Here is a 22593-nt window from a genome sequence, read left to right as displayed (position 1 = left end):
ACATGCAGTTTTTTCCCGTTTAAATTTACTGCAACCAGAGTTTATATTTTCTATAAGTGTTTTCTGTTTGCTACATTTGTCCGATAAAAAAACTGCATATATGTTTGCTTGCAATTTTAGTTCGTCGGATTTTTGGTTACAACCATGTTAATTTTTGCTACAACCGGTATAATTTTTTGTTGCAACCATTCACTAAAAAGTTGCATACACATTCATCAGAGTTGTAACCCGAGTTCACCGAATTCTTTTTGCTACAACCCACATTTTGTTTTGCTACCACGCATCAGCGTCGTTTTTTTACTACGATCACGTTATATTTTTTTGCTGCAACCATATTTTTGTTGCAAACATGTCCGAAATTTGTTGTATCATGGTTAAAATTTACTGTATCGAGGAATTTTGCTGCAAGGACATATTTGACGGTACAGCCTGTAAAAGGACATATCTGACGGTACAGCCTGCTTGCGACCGGTAGATCGAACGACCCGCATGCGGCCGGCCAAAAGTTTTGTCCGACGCACCGGCGCAGAAGGCTGCCCTTCTTTTTTTTTTATAGGAGACAGCACTGACTGGTGCCGGTGTCCGGTTTGGAAGATGGAACCTCGTCCTGTGGGGTGCAATGCCTGGCATCTTTTCATGATTGCAGCCGAGAGAACCTTCATGCGTTGCAAGTTGGCTATTGCCTCCACGCTCACCACAGACAGTCTAATCACCGGTACACCTCTGTATTCCGTACATCTATATGTATTATCTCATCTGCATCTCGCTGATGCGTTGTGCACACCAATTCTGCTAGACGAAACATCTGATGTCATTCCAGTTAAGGCATGTACAATTGGTCTTATCTTAAACGTGTCATGTAAGATAAATGTTGAATAATATTATTCAGCTGACGTTCGCTGAGAGGGATGGCATTTGTGAACGTTTCTATCATAATTTACATTGCCATTAGGATGGCAATTTTAGTTTGCAAGCACGGCAATTTTTTTATGAAAAACAAAAATTAAGCGGAGTTGACATTATCGCTACTCCAACAATTAAATTTGTCATTCTCAGTCAACACAACTTGTCATCAAAATCATTCGCAATTGTCATCCCCCAACAATCGCTAATTATGAGTGCCCTAAATGTTTAGGCGAAGGAAATAGAAATACAAAATACTTTTGTTTTCTTAATTAAGAGATAATCACTTGGCAGTAATATTTGTCACCCCATATTTAGGTTACCAAAGCTAAAGCTAAGAGATTATCCTTTGTACATCAAGCTTTTACTGGCGTCTGAAAATTATGTGGCAGGTTTGTGTTAAGATTATCATATCAACCAATGTACATGCCTCTATGATTCACGTTAAGACAAAAATATAAAGATATGAGAACACCAACACTGAGAGAGAAACAATTAGTCTCCACAACAAGCTCAAAAAAAATGTCCTAAGGGTATACACCGTAATTTTTCCTTCTGCTAAAATCGTGTTGCATGGTTATGTCGCCCACGAGTTTAACATGTCCGACCTTTCCAGCAACTTGTCTTTTGTTATTTTGAGAAGGGAAACGATTGGGAACAGTGCGCCTGCCGAATGCTTGGGCCGGTCGCTTCTGCACGCTGGCTCCCTGGACCAAAATAACCATCAGGAAGCCAACACGTGTACCTTATCATTTTCTTAATGCCCATGTGCACTCTTTTCTTCTTCCTCACGACTTTTTCCTAGCAGCAAACTTCATGGATTCAGGCGGCCTCAGCTCCTGCCTCCTATGCCGTTCGCGCGCCTCTTGAGGAACGCTCATGTGTCGTTTACATGGTCACGCTCGTCACCATGGCCGCGCTCTTCGTCATGGCCGCACGTCGTCCTCGATTTTTGCTACAACCAGGCAAGGGGGAGCTGCAACCATGGATATAAGAGCTGGAGCCGTAGTCGAGCGGAGCTGCAACGACGGTGTGGTGGAGTTGCATGGTCACCAGGGTCACCATCTAGTTTTGCTACAACTGGCGTCCAAATTTGTTATAACCGTCCACTAAAAAAGCTGCATCCATGTTCGTCAAAGTTGTAAACCCGAGTTCGTTGGATTTTTTTGCTACAACCGGTGTCGATTTTTGCTACAACCGGTATCAATTTTTGCTACAACCGTTCACTAAAAAAATTGCATCCACGTTTCTCTGAGTTGCACCCCGAGTTCATCAGATTTTTTTTGCTACAACCGGTGTCGATTTTTTCTACAACCAGTATCATTTTTTCCTACAATGGCTATAGCCAACACCTGTAAAAGCTACAGCCGGCACATGTAAAAGCTACAACCGACGTGGAGCGTGGCGCACGCCGCCGTGGGGTTTAGGCCGTGCTGAGAGCACGCAGGCGGCCGGAGGAGTCGACCTTAAGGAGCATCCCGGTGGCCAGCGCGGGCCGCGACACGAAGCGGAGGCTGAAGACAGTGTCCCAGCCGTCGTCGGCGGCGACGAGGAGGAAGACGCAGGACGCTAGAACTGCGGCTTTCCAGGAGGATGACGAGCGATGTGGGCCGGCGAGGTCATCGGTATTGGGGGTGGTCGGGAAGGGGTGGGGTTTCTCTCGCCCGTGCTATTCATGCGGCTCTGGTGCGTCGGCAGGTGAGAAACAGAGACACAGATGGAGAAGTGAGAAACAAGACGAATCGGGGACAGATCTGGCGGCCTTCTAGAGCTGTATCGGCCGGCTTCCGTTGGACCGGTCGAAAGTTTTCGGCCGGCAATCCGGCGCCTATCCTGGCCTTTTGAGAATCAGTTGGAGTGGCGGATTAGGGCTGACCTGGCTATATATCGCTTAAAGCGACCTGAAGTAGCTCTTGCCTCCAGCATTGTCCTCTGATCCCTATTAATGAGCCGCTCCAAACACCTTCCAGCAAGTTAAAATTCGTCTTTCTTCTCTGCTTTTTCATCTGTTTTCTGTTTTCCATTGTTTACATTTTTGAAAAATCCTATATGAGTATGTACCAAAAACGTCAAGTTAGTTAATAATTTCAAAATATTGCTTTCCAAAATGTTAACACAGCGTAAATTAATTGTTAGTTTAGTCGAAAAATGATAGCATTGAAAAATGTCTGTAACATTTAACAAATGTTCATGCATTTCAAAGAAATAAATATGGAATTTCAAACTATATGCAATGTAAATACGAATTCTATAATTAAAAAAAGAGTTCCGTACCATTCGAACAAATGTATGTTACACTTCAAAATATTATTTGTTTCAAAAATATGGAAAGATATTTTTTTCAAATGTTTATATAGATATAAAAAATTGCATAGTTTTATCGGCATGTAAATGAAAAGGTTTTAACACATATTCAATTTTTTCAAATGTAAATCATGTAATAAAAATACTAATGTCTAAAAATGTTTCTAATATAAGGACAAATTCTACAACCTGTGTTAAAAAAGTATCCATGTATTCAAAAAATAAAAAACACAAGATTAAATTGCAAGAAAAATTGAAGAAAAAATGAGAACCAAAGAAAACTTATGAACAACATGAAATCAATAAGAAGAAAAAAAGAATTGATCCATAGAATATTACCAAGATCACTCTTCTCGCCGGCCCGCTAAGGCAAGCCGGAGCAGAGAGCCGGAGGTGGGTGTAAGAAATTAGTACGGTCAAGAAATATCTCCTGCGATAGGGGCTACCACGCGGGCGCCCTTATGTCTCACGGAAAATGCTATTCGCCACGCAGGCTTTTGCACAGAGAAAGGGCGAGCATGGGATGATCTGGGCCCGCTCATTACGGTCGCGGGGAAACCGGTTTTGGAAACCTTCCAGCCGTTTTTTTCGGTTTTGGGAACTTTCTATAAGATTCCCTGAACCGGTTTTTCTTTTTTTCCTTTATTTTTCTTTATTCTTTTCTGTTTCTTTTTTTTCTGGTTCTGTTTCAAAAATGTTTTGGATTTTCAAAAGATGTTCCGGCATTTTCAAAAATGTTCCGGAATTTAAAAAATGTTCCAGAATTTGAAAAAATGTCTCTGGAATTTGAAAACAATGTTCTGGATTTTTTACAAAAATGTTTGCGATTTTCAAAAAGATGTCCTGGAATTTGAGAAAATGTTCCAGAATTTGAACAAATGTTTCGGAAGTTGAGAAAATGTTCCAGGTTTTGAAAAAATGTTTTTTTCCCAAATTTTCTGCTGGTATTTGAAAAAATTTCCCATCTTATAATTATTCATCAGTATTTGCAAAAAATACTCTGGTTTTTGGAATGTTTCTGTTTTTGTTTAAAAAATCGCAAAATTTGAAAATAGGGGCAATTCTTAAAATAACTGAACAATTTTGCAAGTTTGTGAACAAAATTTCAAAACGGGAACATTTTTTGAAAATTTGAAATTCTTTCAAATGAGATGAACAATATTAGAAATTCTAAACTTCTTAAAAATTTCGAACAAAATTTGAAAACTGAAATTTTTTATGGAAAAATGATCAAATTTGAAAAAACTGCATAGTAAACATTATACAAGTTTCTAAACATCTGTTCAATAAAGAAAAAGAAACCAGAAAAGGGAAAAAATGGAAATAAAATAAAAATAAAAGAAACAGAAACGCATAAAAAAATAAAAAAAGAATAGAAAAATAAAATGGTTCGAAAAGGAAGGTTCCCAAAACCAAAGAATACCAGGGTGGAACTTCTTCGCAACACCGGAACTACTAAACGATACGAAAAGTGAAAAACGAGCCGGCCCATGTAGTCGCATGCCTGTCCGTTGCGCCGGCAATTTGCCACAACGGGCGGCAAATAGGACATCTCATGTAATCATTAGTTGAGCAGTACACCTTTTAACGATTACTCCCACCTCCCTAGATTGCAACAAGTGGCATACAACATGCGTGCCATTTGTCGCAACCTGAATTTTTTTTTTTTTGTAGATCCGTATTTTTAAAACGTTTTATCTCCTAAACCGTGCGTTTATATCTTGAACTATTTTCACCATTGGATTTCTCGCGTCGAGATGTTCAAAATTAGATCCCATGTTGATAGGTTTTGATAAACTTTTTTTACGAAAAAAACGGACCATAAAACCGACGTTTTCCCCTTTCCGAGAGGCACGGTCGTGCCTCTCGCGATAGCAAAACCGTGCCTCTTGCGAGAGAAAGAGAGAACAGAAAACGCGTTGTTTTCCTTTTCGAGAGGCACGGCCGTGCCTCTCATCATAACAAAACCGTGCCTTTCGCGAAAGCAAATTCGTGCCTCTTGCGAAAAAAAGAGACCAGAAAGCGCGTTTTTTCCTTTCCGAGAGGCACGACCGTGCCTCTCGTGATAACAAAACCGTGTCTCTCGTGGAAAAAAAAGAGAGCAGAAAACATGTTTTTCCTTTCCGAGAGGCACGGCCATGCCTCTCGCGATAGCAAAACCGTGCCTTTCGGGGAATCAAAATCTTGCCTCACACAAGAAAAAAGAGAGCAGAAAACGCATTTTTTCCTTTCCGAGAGGCACGATTGTGCGGAAAAAACTCGGCAAAAACCACTCTAAAAAGACGAAAACGCGTGCGGAAAAAAATACAAAGAGAACGCTCAAAACGCGACACGTGGCGGTAGATGAGAACGCGTCAAGTAGCGGCGTGCGGGACTGATCGCTGGGAGCCTAAAGGAGTGCTCGCTAACTAGTTGCTCCCCTCACCTCTGGTCAGAGGGAACCCTCTTAGAGCTTGCGTGCCGCGAAATAGGCCGGTCCAGGCGCGCGGGAAACTATAGCCTTGTTTTCTGATTTGTTTTCCTTTCATGTTTTTAGCCTTATTATTTTATTTATTTTATACTACCAATTATTTGAAAATTGTAGACCAATCATATGCAATTTTTCGATTTTGTATAGAGAAAATGCTTATCATGTATTAAAAAATGTATAAAATAAATAATATGTGTCTGAAATAATTTGATCACATGTATATAAAAACCAAGAATTTGAAAATATGTTGAATGTTTGAAACATGTTAAGCAAGCATTTCAAAAATGGTAAATGAGTATACAAGAAATGTTGACCATGTATTAAAGAAGGATGAAATACTTTAGATCATGTATATTTCAATATGAATCTATTGAACAAGTATTTGACAAAGGTTAAATATGTATAGAAAATCTTGACTATGTATTACAAATTATGATTTTAATAGTGTATATTCAACTATGAATCAAGAATTGGAAAAAAAATGTTGACCAATTATTTGAAAATGTTATTCAAGCTTTTAAAAATACTAAATGCGTTTAAAAAATGTTTATCATGTGTTCAAAAAATATTAATATTGCATTTACAATATTTTAATCAATTACTAAATGTGCATTGCTAAAATGTTGCCCATGTAGTAAAAATGTTAATATTGTATTTATTATTAATGAAAAATTTATTAAATACGTCCCAGCAGTTTTCATTCATTATTTTCTTAATTTCATTTCTATTTTCAAATGCGGTATAATAGACACTTTACTTAAATTTTAAAGGATTTTGTCCTGCAATTAGAAAATATTCATGGTGTGTAAAGAATTTGTCCGTGCAAGTTTTAAAAAATGTGCATAACATTCAAAAAAATTGTTTGTGAGATTTAATAAATGTCCATGAGTTTCAAAACTACGTCCATTATATTTATTTAAAATGTTTTTGTACAGTTATAGTTTCTTACAACAAGTCTCACATGGTAAAAAAGTTTATACAATGTGAATAAATGTTGTGTACACTTAATAAAATGTTGCATACTATTTTTAAAATTGTTCGTGAAATTTTAAAAATGTTCACGCATTCAAATATGCTTTTATGGCATTAAAAGGAATATGTACTTTCCCCGTAAACAAATATAGGAGCGTTTAGATCACTGAAATAATTAAACAAATTCTAAGAATTATTCTTGCCATTCAAAAATGTGATGCCATTTAAATAAAAATTTCTAACACTTAATGAATGTTTTGTATCTTTTCTTGGAAAATGCTCATGGCATTTATGAAAAATGTTCAATGTGTTTCAAAAGAAATGTCATCGTATATCTGAAAGTGTCCAATGTTAATTTGACTAATGTTCAACATGTAATTCTGAAAAATGTTCAAGATGTTTTTGAAAAATGTTCAACCTGTATATGAAACATGTGTAATGTGTAGTTCACAAAAGACGACAAACTAGTTGATTCTTTTCTAAAAAGAATAAATAAAAAGAGAATTAAATTAAATAAAAGCGATGAAACCAACAAAAGGAACAAAAAAAGAGAAGACATGAAAAAAAGCAAGGAAGGTCCTAAAATGGAAGGCCCATCGAGACAAGCACGCACCAAGCACAAAAGGCGAGATTGGAATATCTCTTGCGATAAGAAAGATATATCCCGGGCATAATAGAACATTATTAAGGAATGTGTTTAAATGGTGAAAGCAGGGTTATCTGCTGAGACCACACATGTGGCTCTTCTTAGGCTCCTCCGCAGTAACTTTCCACGAGATAACACCCATGCCCAATTCTGGAGGCCCTAGCATGTCGGAAAGCTTAGGGCCTAACCAAATGGTTTGCTAATTCGTTGAGTACTCTTGTGTAGGGTTCCACATGTCACAAAGCTGAGGACAAAGTGATGGGAAGCTAGGGTTCCACATGTCACTCTTCACGGATTTCACCGGTTCCGCTCACCTCCAGTCCTCGTGCTGCATGAGGGTGGGGATGAGGGCTTGCATCTTCGTAAGCACTTCAAAGTTTATTAGCATGGTTTTTTGGTCTTCATCAGCAATGTCTAGGCACGGGATGTGATGCCATCAAATGTAGAAGTACTTTGTTTCTTCTCCTACTATGGTCAATGGCGGAGATAGAGGGTGGTTAGGATGGGCCATGGCACATCCTGATATTTCAAAATAGCTTGCATACCATAGAAGAAATGCTAAAAAATTAATAAATGTACGTGTACAGTATTGTTGTTGGCCCACCCGGACCTAGTGGGCTAGGTCTGCCATTGACTATAATGAAGTCCAATATGACGGCCCCCGCGAAAGAGCTCGTCGTTTCATGTGTTTGTCTCTTACCTTGCGGATTTAGGTCTACGTCCATGCAGATTTGCTCTTCTAATGATTTTATGTTAATGTTTTATGTCGCTTTGTTGACCAGATCCACTATGATTGTTTCGTGTTCTATTGTTTACAGTTCAACGATTTGTACTTATCCCTGATCCATGTATATTAATTGTTTTCCGTATTTCGTCCTTTCCGATGGGCTACTTAAGAGGGTTTTCGAAACCTATAAAGGTAGTCATATTCACGAAGGTGGATGAGTGGCAATGTCGTTGTTCCGATCTAATTGCAATCTTTTTTACGGAAGCCTTGGACGTATGCAAACCATTATTGTGAGAAACTTTACTTTAACTGTTAGTTATAATAGTTATTTTGTAGTTTCTTGCATCTATGATCTCAAGTAGCGTATTGGCAATTTTCTAAAGTTTGAATAAAATTCAAAAAATGCTCAATATCAACTAGCTGAAAAGAGATTTCACATGTGTCGCCTTCGTTGCGCAAAACATGATCATGTGGGCCCCACACATGTCTCCACCTTACCCATTTTGAAACACCACCCAATTGCATTGTCTTCTTCCACATGGCCCTCATCTCTCTTTCTATCGCATCTCATCACTCCTGCTGCATATATCGGGCGAGGCGTTGGAATCCGACTGTCATTGTCGCTGCCGCTAACATTAGGCAACCGACTGCTCCGCCGCTTACATCTCTCATGTTGTTCGCCTAGATCGAGCTCCTCGAGCCACCTCCCAACGCCAGCAACAATATCCACGCGGCTTGGTCATTGCTCCAGTGGCACGTGACTAGCTCATGGCCTCTCTGTCGACGTTGTCAGTGTCAGGGGAGCCCTCGATCGGTCCTAATCATGCGTGACATGTTTGCAGACTTTGCAACATTATCAATGTTTCTAAACAAAGCTCTTGTTGAAATAGTCAATGATGTCTCTAAAACAAAGTTCTTGTTGCAAAGAGTAATCATACGTGAATCAATGTTTCCAATTAATATAGTCACCATCGTGTTTATGAAACTAGGTTGTTTTTGATTGATAGACACTGATGTGTTTATGAAACAAGGCTCCTGTTGCAACAACCACCTTCATCTTCTACTACAATTATAAAGAGGATCACACACTACGCAATTAGATCGGACGGCTCATGAGACAGCGGTTCACTTCAATAGATCTACCAGCCGGCGTGTAGCACGCCTCACAACTGAATCTGATGAATGTATGTTTGTCCATGAATGAAAGAACATTGACCATGGAACACATAGCCTAATCAAATTTTCTCTCTAACATCGGCAATAATTAATAGAACAACAACAATAACAACAATAATAAGAATAAAGCCTTGGTCCCAAACAAGTTGGGATAGACTAAAGGTGAAACCCATAAAAACTCGTTGGCAACAATTGATGATGATATAAAAATCCTGTTGAACGTCACTGTTAATTATTAAAGGTCACCATAATTCTCTACAAAAAATGTACTTCGAATGGGCCAGAATTGGCTAATTAGTTGCAGTGCAACTCAGTTTTTTTTTAACATGGTATAGACACAAACGGTCATATACACGCGCATACACACACCCCTACGAACACACACACGCACACCCTACCCCATGAGCACCTCTAAAAGACTGAGTCGGCATATCGTCTTAAGATTTAGAAGTCATCATAGACACCTCGTTGTTGACGGGAATGTCTCCTTCCATTAAAAGTGTCATCGAAAATCTTGAAATAAATAAAAGAATAATGCATGCACTAGGACTTAAACCTTAATAGGCTGTCGATACCACTGTCCCTCTAATCATCCAATCACGGGTTGATTTGATGCAATGTAGTTCAACTGATTGGGCAACTTCAGCTAGAATTTCACACAAACTTCGCTAGAAAATGAGTAATTTCAATAAAACCTGGCCATACCCCGGACCGGGCTAGGTTTTGGGACGGGCTTGAGAAGTTCGGGGTTTTGGGCCAGGCTTGAGAAAGCCCAAACTAAAAATCCCAAGCCCGAATCCGACTTGGCCAAAAAAAGAATATTCAAGCCCGACTAAAAGATCGATTTCGGAAGGGGCCAAGTCAGCCTCCGTGTAAAATAACTTTTTTTCCAAGCCCGAACCCTGCCCAAAATACACACCGTGTAAAATAACTTTTTTTCCAAGCCCGAACCCTGCCCAAAATACACACCGTGTAAAATAACTTTTTTTCCAAGCCCGAACCCTGCCCAAAATACACACCGAACGTAGTTTTCAAGCCCAAGCCCAGCCCAAAAACAAAGCCCAAGCCCAGCCCAAAATATACACCGGGCCTAGTTTTCAAGCCAAAGCCCAGCCCTGGTTTTGGGGGGCGGGTTCGGGCTTTGTGTTCACACTTCATACGCCCATGCCCGGGTGTACTTCGACACGAGTTAACTTGCGCACCAATGAAACCTGTTGTGATCTAAACGAGAGAGAAGTAAAATGATTCAACTGTCTGTATTATTCCTTGATGATGAACACTTATATGCCAGGGGAAAGACGGTTCCTGGAGGCGACGCTCCAGGAAAGATATGTCGGTTCCGCATCGTGGGAGGGATCCACGTGCGGTTACAAGTAGAGATTTACTTAACTAATTACATAATTAATTAAATTCTAACACTCCCCCTAATCTATACTTGTCCTTGAGTGTGTTCATCATCTTGAAATAGTCTCCTTCAAAAACCCTGTGGGAAAAATATAAGGAGTGGTGTAGTATATGCAGCTAAAACTCCTTCAAACCCTGTGGAAAAATAAGGAGAAAATGATACCGCATATAATGGTTATTGCCTCCGTTAACTCCATATGAAATGTATTCATAGAATAAGAAGACAATAAGTATGTCGTATATACTTTCCTAAAAACCCCGGTGGGGAAAACAGATAGTATGGCATGTGTTCTTATGTTGATATTACCTCATTAAAAACCTTGATGAGAACCTCTAAAGTAAACTCATAAAGGGAAAAAGAGTGTAATATGAGGCTTTGAACAGGAACAGTTCAGGAAGATACTCCCCTGACTCTTGCAAATCTTTGAGCCGTCGCATACCAATTCCATGAAGGTATTTCTGGAATGTTGAAGCTGGTAGAGACTTTGTGAAAAGATCAGCGAGATTATCACATGACTTGACTTGCAAGATGTTGATTTCACCACTTTTCTGGAGTTCATGGGGATAAAACAACTTAGGGGTAATATGCTTAGTGATATTGCTCTTTATGTATCCTGTTTGCATCTGTGCAACACAAGCCGCATTATCTTCATAGATAATGGTAGGTGATTCGATAAAACCAATTCCACATGACTATTGTATGTGGTTTATCATTCTGCGAAGCCACGTGCATTCACGCGATGCCTCATATAAAGCAATTATTTCGGAATGATTGGTAGATGTTGCAACTAGGGTCTGTTTCAAAGACTTCCATGATATAGCAGTTCCACCATGTAGGAACACAAAGCCGGTCTACGATCTGGCATTATGGGGATCAGATAAATAGCCAGCATCTGTATATCCAATTATACCAGAGTCCAGTTCTTTCTGGAACTGAAAGAATAGGCCAAGATCCTTTGTGCCTTGGACATATCGAAAGACATTCTTGACTCCCGACAAATGGCGTTTGGTGGGAGCTGCGCTGTGTCTAGCAAGTAGATTTACTGCAAATGCAATATCAGGTCTTGTGCAATTTGCAAGATACATAAGCGCTCCAACAGCACTGAGATATGGAACTTCAGGTCCCAACACCTCTTCTCCATCATCCCTCGGTCTGAACGGGTCTTTCTCTACGTCTAGAGATCGAACCACCATAGGAGTTTTAGATGGATAGGATTTGTCCATATTAGATTTCTCCAATATTTTCTGGATATAGGCAGCTTGGTGTACCATTATTCCTGAGGTAAGGTGCTCGAGTTGGAGACCCAAGCAAAATTTGGTTTGACCCAAATCCTTCATCTCAAATTCCATCTTTAGGTGATTGCGTGCTTTATCAATATCTGGTGCATTGCCGATGATGTTGAGATCATCAACATACACAGAAATGATGCAAAATCCTGTAGAGGACTTCTTGATGAAGACACATGGGCAATCATCACTATTGGAGTAACCTTTCTGAAAAAGGAACTCACTTAGTCGGTTGTACCACATCTGCCCCGACTGTTTTAAGCCATACAATGACTTATTCAGCTTTACACAATACATGTTGCGTTTTGCATTGTTACTCGGGACAGAGATTCCGCCAGGAACCTTCATATATATGTCCGAATCTAGTGACCCGTAAAGATATGCAGTCACGACGTCCATCAACTGCATGGATAGACGATTTTGTACTGCCATAGATATAAGATATCGGAAAGTTGTTCCACTCATTACTGGAGAGTATGTCTCATTAAAATCAATGCCGGGTTTCTGCGTAAAACCTTGTGCTACGAGCCTTGCTTTATATCTCACCACATCATTGTTCTCATTCCGTTTCCGGAGGAAAACCCATTTGAATCCCACAGGGAAAACATTGGGAGGTGTAGGTATTGCTTCAGTGAATACCTTCCTTTTGTTAAGCGAGGCAATTTCTGCTTGGATTGCATCCTTCCATTTAGGCCAGTCGGAGCGCCTTTGGCACTCAACAATAGACTTTGGATCATGATCAGTGATAAGGATATCTGCAATCTTTTCAGCAAAATATATGTCGACAGTCGTAGACTTGCGGTCAAATGATTCTCCAGAATCAACATAGTTGATAGAAATTTCTTGCACCCCTAGAGACTCTTCGTTATTTCCCAATACGATTGAGTCTAGGTGTTCCGATGTTCCAGCTAGTTTGTACACACTGGAGCTGGGTTGTGAAGGTTTCCCTTCCACTGGGTGTAAACTACCCATAAGGTGTTCATCAACGTTGAGTTGACTTGTATTTACTGATTTTGAGGATTTTCTCCTCTCTCTTCTTTGCTTCTTGCGAGAACCAGGTTCCGGGTCAGAGGCAGTACTACTCCCCCTCTTTTTAGGAACAGGGAGTTGAGTGGTTTTAGTTGGTACCTCCACTCTTTCGGGCGCATTCCTGGCTGGAATCAAGGATTTTGTAACACCTTTTAGATCAGTAAATGAATCTGGCAGATTATTTGCAAGATGTTGCAAATTGATAATTTTCCGAACTTGTGATTCGGTCTCTTGAGTACGTGGATCAGAGGTTGAAATGGCAATGGCATTCCAATCAATTTCCGGGCATTCTTTCTGGTACTTGAAATCTCCCCCTAATGCCGGAAAATGTTCCTCGTCAAAAATGCAATCAGCGTGACGGGCTGTGAATAGATCCCCAGTAAGGGGTTCCAGGTACTTGATAATCGACGGCGATTTGTACCCCACATAGATCCCAAGTTTCCTGTGTGGGCCCATGGATGTCCGCTGTGGTGGTGAGATTGGGACGTACGTAGCACATCCGAACTTACGCAGATGGGAAATGCTGGGAGGATTTCCACGTACTAATTGGAGAGGGGAAGTACTGTGATATGCAGTAGGTCGCAATTGGATTAAGTCAGCAGCGTGTAAAATTGCATGACCCCAACACAAAGTTGGCAAGCTGCAATTCATTAACAAAGGTCTTGCAATGAGTTTGATCCTTTTAATTAGAGATTCAGCCAAACCATTTTGAGTATAGACGTATGGGACAGAGTGCTGAACTTCTATCCCCAAGGCCATGCAATAGTCATTGAAAGCACGTGAAGAGAATTCTGCAGCATTGTCCATGCGAATTGATTTAATCCGATTTTCTGGATAATGGGCCTGTAACTTAATTACTTCTCGCATTATCTTGGCAAATGCATGGTTTCGTGTGGATAGAAGGCACACGTGTGACCATCCTGTAGATGCGTCAATCAGAACCATGAAATACCGAAATGGTCCAGATAATGGTTGGATAGGACCACAAATGTCACCTTGAATGCGTTCAAGGAACTGAAGCGGTTCAGCTTGTATTTTAAGGTGTGATGGCCTCAAAATTAGTTTCCCTGTGGCGCAGGATGTGCACACAAAGTCTGATGACTGAGGAAACTTTGACTCAAGCAAATTATGACCAATGGAATTGCTAGTAATTTTCCTCATCATCCCAACACTGGGGTGACCAAGGCGATCATGCCAAGTTTGGAATGCATTAACATTCTAAAAAATTACCTTGTAAGCAACATGTTCTACGGGCTTGATGTACGTATAGTACAGTCCGGACGATAGTGAAGGAATTTTTTCAAGTACTTGCTTGCCATATTCGTAATCTTTTGTGAAGAGTAGAAACTCTTCGTTGTTGTCATCATGAGTTTCAATGTGGAAACCATTTTTACGGATATCTCGAAAACTGATGAGGGTACGAGATGAATCGGGATACAGCAAGGCATCCTCAATTGTCACTTGTGTACCACCTGGGAGGGTAAATATGGCACGTCGAGTGCCAACAATTACCGTATCGCGTCCAGCAATTATCAAAATATCTCCATTCATCTTTTTCAGAGTTTGAAAATATTTCAACTCCCTCAGTATGGAGTTTGTGGTAGCACTGTCCACAAGGCATAATTCCTCTTCCATCGAATTGTCCCCGTAGAAAGCTATATATAAAAAAAATGAGGAATTTTCAATAAGAAAAACCTTTATTTCAATACATAGAATAAAATCTTATTATATCAAAGTGCTGATACAATATATAAGTGACAACAATACTTATGTTCTATTACAACAAACACACATGGATATGATTTATTTAATAAATCGATCACTAAGGAGATAATGGGACTAATCGAAGTCTCCAAACATGTCGGTTGAGGCGTACTCAACCATCATGTTCTCCGTGTCTGTAGGATCCTCTGATGTATGGAGTGTCATGGTGTTGCTAGATCCGGGAGGAACATCTTGCGAACCACCAGCTCCATTGGTGCCATCTGGATGAAGGTTGAAGTTCGCTTCAAACCTTTTCCCGTGAGGTACTTTGCGTCCCTTAGATTGCTGATACAGAATTGCCAGATACTTCGGGGTCTTGCACTTATTGGTAGGATGCGTGTAGCATCCACACTTGTCACAAAGCTTAGTTTTATCAAACTTGGGCTTTGTGGTGCCTTTCCCACGGTCCGAGTTTCCAGGCTTTCTGTTCCGGTTGCGCTTGCGTTTACCCTTGAAGTTCGATGGCTTGCCCTGGGGCGCACCATCAAACTTTCGTTTGTTCATGACGTTCATATGAACTTCAGGCAGAGGTTGGGAACCAACCGGACGCTGAGAACCATTCTTAGCAAGTAGCTAATCATGCTTTCAGCCTGAAGTAGGATATGAATGAGGTCGGAATAAACTTGGTAGTCACGAGCACGGTACTGTTGCTGGAGGACCCTTTCAGATGGGAGCATAGTAGACAGAGTTTTTTCTATCTTTTCCGCATCAGTAGGTTCCTTCCCGCAAAAGCGTAATTTGGAACTTATCTTATGAACCTGGTGATTGTATGCCCCGATGGATTTGAAATCCTGGAGTCGGATATGCGTCCAATCATGGAGTGCTTCCGGCAGGACAACTGCCTTTTGCTGTTCATACCTCGTCTTGAGGGCCTGAAACAGAGTAAGTGGGGATTCCTCCTCCAAATATTCAGATTTGAGATCTGGGTGGATATGGTGCCTTATGATGTATAAGGCGGCATATTTCTGTTCATCTCTCAGCGGCGTGACTCCATCCGGAAGAGGATCTTCCGGAGTCTGGATTGCACGCACTAATCCACGGGATGCAAGAGCGATCTTGATGTCCATGGCCCAGGTAGGATAGTTGTGGCCATTGAGGTCGAGTGCATCGAACTCTCTTCCAGCCATTAGTTACCTACATGGGTAAACCAGAGATTATTGATTTACACCGGGTAAATAAAACCTTCATGGTTACGTTGTATTGAACGTTGCAAAATTAATGATAACTTCAAGAAATGGGCTTGAAATCATTAGTGTGACTTTCAAATTGTTAAGTTTGACACGTTGTAGATACGCCCCAAAATAAGATTCGGGGTCCATCTCTCAGAACTAGAGAGTATAATCTGATAAAAATCAGTAGATACTCATGTTTCTAGTACCTTATGTCATAACTTAATAAAATGTATGGGAGGGCACAATATTAAGCAATCATCATATCAATATGATAGAATGTAGGCTTAACCGTAGTGGCGATAATCTGCTATGCAGTAGATCAACTCACTACTGTGTGGTCCCAAAACATCAATTTGAAGGAAAATCACTTTGAAATTTTGCATATCAACCCGTGCTCGTATTAAGCCAAAAACTCAATTAAGACGAGGGGTTGATTTTTATTTGCAAGAAATTTAAAATCTCAATTACAAATAATACGGGTAATCAATCTCAACATGTAGCAAACACGGAAATATATATTACATCTCATATATGCTGGAATACAAAGTACTCTACAGAGATTAATACAGGAATTAAGCAGGGACTAAAATAGGGATTAGTCTACTGCTAGATCTACTATTGATGCTACAGGAATTAACCTAAAACAGGAATTAATCTAAAACTTGCTACTAGACTAGTACTAGTTCATTCCAACACCACACAGGATAAGTCAGAGAAGGAAACATATTTTTTTTCTTTATTTTTAGCCACCGCGTAGATAAGGCACATCATCTGCTGTGCTAGAGAGGCCGCTGCTGCCTCATCACATGCGTCCACCGCTCACATCCGTGTCCTGGTCAGAAGACCTGCCCAGAGGCAGAGAGCCTGGTGAAGCGCCGTTCGCGATCCCCAGTGCGGCCGGACTCCAGGAGCCAGCGCGCGAGGCGCGGCTGCTCGACGGAGAGCCCGCCGCCGCGAGGCCGAAGGGCATTAGCCGGCGGCGCGTCGGAGGGGTCGCCGGCGTCGGGGACGGCAGGCGCGGGCGCGGGGGCGTAGCCGGCGCTGCAGACTGCAGGCGCGGGTGCGCAGCCGGCGCCGCGGGCGCGATGGCGTCGACGGCCGCCGCGCAGGAAAAACTACGGGCAGCGGAGCCAAAGCCGGAGGCGCCGGTCGGCGCGAGCACGGGCGCGGAGGCGGAGGCCCTGGTCGGCGCGGAGGCGGAGGCGCCGGTCGACGCGAGCACGGGCGCGGAGGCGGAGGCCCTGGTCGGCGCGGGCACGGGCGCGGAGGCGCCGAACGCAAAGAAGGAAGCAGGGGCTCCGGCCGGCACGGGGGTCCCGCCACCCATCTCGGCAACCGCCGGGGTCGGAGACGGGAGGCGCGGCGCGACGGATTCTGCAGCGGCGGCGCTGGTGGATCCCCACTCGAAGACAGGTCCGTGCACCTGCTCGAGGGCGTCGGTGTCTTCCCCATGGAGTGGGCAGATGACCCACCCATGGGCAGGACACCAGAAACCCGGCGAGGAGCCGAGCATCTGCGGGGCAGGGCCGGTGAGGAGCCAGTCGATGGACTCCCGTGCGAGCGGGGCGCGGGGCTCGGCGCCAACAGCCGCATTCGCACCGCTCAGGGAGCGGGTGCCCAGGCCGTGACGGAGCGCTCGATAGCCGCCGGCGCCGTGGCGGCGGCCGATGTAGCGACCCGCTCCATGGCGTCTACCGTCGAAGCGGCGGCGCTCTCCGAAACTGCGGCGGAGAACAGCAAGGCGGCGACGACGGACGTCGTTCTGCAGCAGGCGACGAAGGTTCGTCGACATTGAACGAGGCATCCTACCTTTTCTTCTTCCTGTCTATCTCCTCAATGTCGTCAAAGGCACTATGAAAAAGCAGTGCTGATAACGTGTTGTGATCTAAACGAGAGAGAAGTAAAATGATTCAACTGTTTGTATTATTCCTTGATGATGAACACTTATATGCCAGAGGAAAGACGGTTCCCGGAGGCGACGCTCCAGGAAGGATATGTCGGTTCCGCATCGTGGGAGGGATCCACGTGCGGTTACAAGTAGAGATTTACTTAACTAATTACATAATTAATTAAATTCTAACAAAACCATCCAGGGACGATTACGACAACAACCGGTCTGCAGCTACCCCACAGACCATCTTGAAAAATGTGCAAACCAGGGGCCAAGCACACGTCACCACACCATGGCAAGTCAGTAAGCAAAGTATATTCACAGTAAGACTCCGTTCCCCCATTTCATTTTCATTTTGGGTAGATGGATATAACAACCTACCTGAATTGCCACATTGCCAGGAAAATCAGCACAGCAAGCAATTTTTGTGCCCCCCTAACGAGTTAACATGACCTTTTTGAATTAAAAACAACTATCAGTGTGGGATAAACCGACCGACCACATCGCTGCATCTGGAGCAGACTGGGTAGCAGCTCCGATGACCGACCTAACGAGTGACTCGAAGCTAAATTTCTGTACAACGCGACAAAGTTGCCAGGATACAAGGCCCGGTTTCCTCTTCTTCGCACCGGGAGAATTATTGGAGGGGCTCCCAGGGGCTGCAGCGTTCCCCACAGCACCGTTATCTACAGAGGCAGATGGATCACCCGATCACTGGAGGACCAACCTCGAGTGACTCTGGAGGACCAACCTCAAGTGATTCTGGTGCTTCAGGCGGCGCTTCAGGTGTTTTCCCACGGCCCAACCTCTGCAGGAGCTTGAGGTGCTTCTCTGCAGCCGCCTTGTCAGCAGCCTCCCGCTTCTGAGCCCTTCTTGCCCGCCGTCCTGCGACATCCTTGGACACTGAACCTGATCCTGAACCTGATGCTGATGCCTCTTTCTTCCTGGGAGTCCTGGATGGAACAGCATCAGCAGCAGGAGGGATCACTACTGGCCTGGCCTCTCTCCTGCCCCCTCTGACGTACCCATTGTCACCCCACCTCCTGTTGCCAATTCGAATGCTCGGTGACCTGCTTATGTATTCCTCATAAAGGTCATCCTCATCGCCATCATCATATTGGTAACTGCGGTAAATGTCTTCTTCCTCCTGAGCCTCATCGTGAGCCTCGACGACCAGAGGCTTAAACCAAGTGGCTCTCAAAAGAAGACAAACGCTCTCATCGAACATGTAGTCATGAAGGCTGCAGAAAAGAAAGAAGCATCAAGCTAAAAGTTTACCTGAAATAACTGTGCCCGCCACATACTAAAGAAACAACAAAGGGGTTACCAGCCATCAAGAGATCGGTGTACACTGAGGAACTCAAACGGGTGCTTGCATTGTGGGCATACTGGTGTCTGCTTGTACGATGCCCACCTCAGAATACAAGTGACACTGCATGCACATAACGCATTCAAACAAAATAAGTGAGCAGTCATTCACAAACAAAACAATTATCATAAAAGAGCAAAAGGAAGTTGTGAAATACTCCCTCCGTTCCTAAATATAAGTCATTTTAGAGGTTTGACTAGAAGACTACATACCGATGTATATAGACATACTTTAGAGTGTAGATTCACCCATTTTGCTCGATATGCAGTGTTTAGTGGAATTTCTATAAAGACTTATATTTAGGAACGGGGGCAGTATGTATAAACGTCAATGTCTATTGCCCCCCAAAAAGTGATCTACTAACTAATGAGATCCCCACATAAAGTGCTAAGCAAAAAAAATAACATAAGTGGTTCTTCAGGTCATTGTCGATGCATACAAATAGAAATCTGCATATCTCACAAGAAGAGAATCATTTTAGCATATAGTATCATATAAATCCTCGACCCCATCAGCGATGTTGACAAGAAAACAACTCTTGAATACGGAAGATGGTTGGTTGAAGGAAATAGACAACCAACTGCACATGCAAAAGCAAGATGAGGAACATATTATACTACTCCATTAGCAATTACCAGAAGCCTACAAATTAGAACCAGTTCGTCACTGATCACAACAATAAATACTGTCAAATAAATACTTCCAACAACCCTGGAATACGAAACATGGTTGGTTGGAAGGAAATAGACAACCAACGTTACATGCAAAGCAAGATGAGGAACATATTATACACCAATACAAATTACCAGAAGCCTACAAATTAGAACCGGATCGTCACTGATCACAAGTTCACAACCATAAATTCAGTCAACAACCCTGGAATACGAAACATGGTTATCGGGACAGAAATAAGGAACTGCACATGGAAACCAAGATGGGTAACATGCTAGAATCCACACCAAGCACCCCAAAACCTAACAAATTAGGCTGAGTTCATAAATAATGAGAAGACCTTTAATAGGGTGGGTGGGTTGGCAATGCTAAATACAACATTTAGCATAAAAAATGAAACAGCGCTCTCCCCAAATCTTAGCAGATAAGGGGCGAAAGCCTACTAGAGCGCTTAAATTAGTACTCGTGGTTCAGGGGCATATCCTCGGTTCATACAGTTAAGTACGAATCTAACGGGAATGTTCGACCGAAATCACCAAAACGCGGGGAATGACAATCTACCACACTAATCGGATATCCAGTTGGAAATCAGGGGCGGGGAGGGAGAAACCGGGGGATCACCAGTAGGCGTGGTCGCAGCCCTTGACGAGCGCCGTCTCCTGGAGCGGGATCTTGTCGAGGCAGATCGCGCACACCCCGCAGCCCCCCGCCGCCCGGTCGCCGCCCACGGCCGCCGCCTGCCACGAACGAACAAGCCAAACCAGATCAGATCGCCGCATACCCACCGCAGGAGGAGCAGATTCGATCCGGCAGAGATCTAGGGAGGGAGGGAGGGACGGAGCGAGCGACCACCTTGTCGTTGAGGTAGAGTGGAGCCTGGAGGGAGGCGGCGGAGGAACCGGCGGCGGCCATGTCGGTCGGGGACCCGGGGCGGGCGGTAGGTTTTCCCTGTGCGTTCCCCTGTGTGGAGAGCGTTTGGTTTGGTGGGGAGGGGGGGTGGGGAAAGGGGGCCGTCGCGAGGACGCGAGAGGGGGGAGGGGGGAATCGGGGTGGGGGAGAATCAGAATGAGATGCCGTCCGTTTATTCGGTCGGGTTGCGGGTCCCATGCCAGGCTGCCTGCCAGCGGCTTGGGCGCCACGCTTGCCTCCGCGGTGGTGGATGAACGCGCGGACGGGGAGGGGAGCGAACGGAATGGCAGCGAGGCAAAGCAGAGTGCGGAGGCCCGGCAGAGCGGAGCGGGCTGTGTCTATCTGTTTGTTTGGTGTCGTGTTGGGCTGAGACGAGCCGATGCACGCGTGGCGGGCTCCCGTTCCGCCGCGTGCTCCGTGTCGACTGGGTTCTTCTAGGGCTCTTCTAGGCCTGCACGAATTTCGGCCCGGCACGCCGGTCTCCGTAGTCGCATGCCATGACGCACGTACACGTCCGCGACGTTGGCTGACGCGGCAGTCAACTCAAACCCCACGGCTCATTAGCCACTACCAAAAAAAAAAGTCTAGAGCATCGACAGCCAAAACCTGCAGATTTGGCCCCTCAGAAGTTGACAGGCACGTTTGAAGCGTTCGCAAACGGTGATCGGGTATGTCTCATATTTAATACTCTTGTATCTTATATTGAACACTCTATATTGATACTAAACATGCTATGTGAAGCTACTCTACTCGATCAATCATCATCGAATCAAAAAATTGAAAGCAAACAAACATAAAGTTAGGACCAAACGGATATTAAACATCACCCAAAGGATCATCAGAAGTTCATCGGACATGGTGCATAGATTTCTACAACTAAAACTATATAAACAATGCGGAGGGGAAGGGAGATCACCGCTTCCTCGTCGGGCCCTTGCCCTTCCGGTCGCGACATAGCTTTAGTCGTCCGCGGCCAGGGGAAGATCCTGGTCGTCGTCGGAGGAGGTGTAGTTGTCGTCGTCTTCGTCATCGCACTGGGAGAGAACGATGAGCCCCTTCATCCGACGGACCGTCCTATCCTACTCCCGTTTTAGCTTCACGATCCGAGCCGCATCCTTCTCATCGCGCTCCGACTGCTCAATAGCAAGCCGGAGTGTTTTGGCATTCTTCTCGGGTTCCCCCGGCATCCCGCGACGGCGGCGCACGGACTGCTATGTCGCTTCCCTCTTCCTTGCCCTTTGTCTCTCAAAGTGGGCTGCGCGCGCCTCCGATTTCGGAGTGACCGTGCGGACCGGTGATGCGGGCACTAGCACCTATCACTGCCCGCATTGGAGTAGCGACTGGCGGGGGAAGAAGTTGGCGTGGGGCCGGTACGGAATGTGCACTCCTGGCGAAGCTGCGCTCGGGCCGGAAGGATCCAGGTCCGACGTTCGTGCTGCACCTACGCGGGAGTTGTGGCGACCCTCCAGATGCGGAGCTGCCGCTCGTGTCCACCTTAGACCGCTCCAAAGTGATGCAGATGACGAGCTCCGCGTCGTAGCCGACGTCAAAGACGAAGCGACTGTCGGAGCTCGACATTATAGTGGATGGGATCGGAATCGAAGAGGGGGAGAGAGTGTGAGCTAGGATTCTGAGCAAGACGTCCGGAGTGGGGGTTTTGTGGGACGGACGGGGGGGGGGGGTGGCGGCGGGACGAGCCTGTCAACCAGGACGTTGGCAGACGCGCCCGGGCGTGACCAGGCCACTTCATATCCGTCCTCGATTTGGGCTGGATATGAGGGGTGTTAGTCAGTCTGGACATTTGAGACGAATTTAAGGGGTTTGGTTGGGTCACTTTTTTGTAACCAGACACTGGTCGGACGGTGTGTTTGGACGTTTAAGATGTATATGAGGGGTCC

General features: G+C 44.1%; 1 protein-coding gene across 1 annotated transcript; it reads right to left on the bottom strand.

Moving 5' to 3' along the window:
* Positions 1-18062: 18062 nt before the first annotated feature.
* On the bottom strand, positions 18063-22273 carry LOC123442197. Its single transcript, XM_045118258.1, has 5 exons — positions 22070-22273; positions 20639-21037; positions 20408-20523; positions 19073-19177; positions 18063-18986 (listed from the first exon to the last, which is right to left on the bottom strand). Exons 1-5 carry the CDS (start codon positions 22271-22273, stop codon positions 18449-18451), a joined length of 1362 nt encoding a protein of 453 aa, XP_044974193.1. The 3' UTR covers positions 18063-18448.
* Positions 22274-22593: the final 320 nt, after the last annotated feature.

The sequence above is a fragment of the Hordeum vulgare genome, chromosome 3H (genome assembly GCF_904849725.1).
Source record: "Hordeum vulgare subsp. vulgare chromosome 3H, MorexV3_pseudomolecules_assembly, whole genome shotgun sequence".
Taxonomy (NCBI): domain Eukaryota; kingdom Viridiplantae; phylum Streptophyta; class Magnoliopsida; order Poales; family Poaceae; genus Hordeum; species Hordeum vulgare.
The sequence above is the reverse complement of the archived record's forward strand: the minus strand, read 5'-3'. Positions and strand labels throughout refer to the sequence as shown.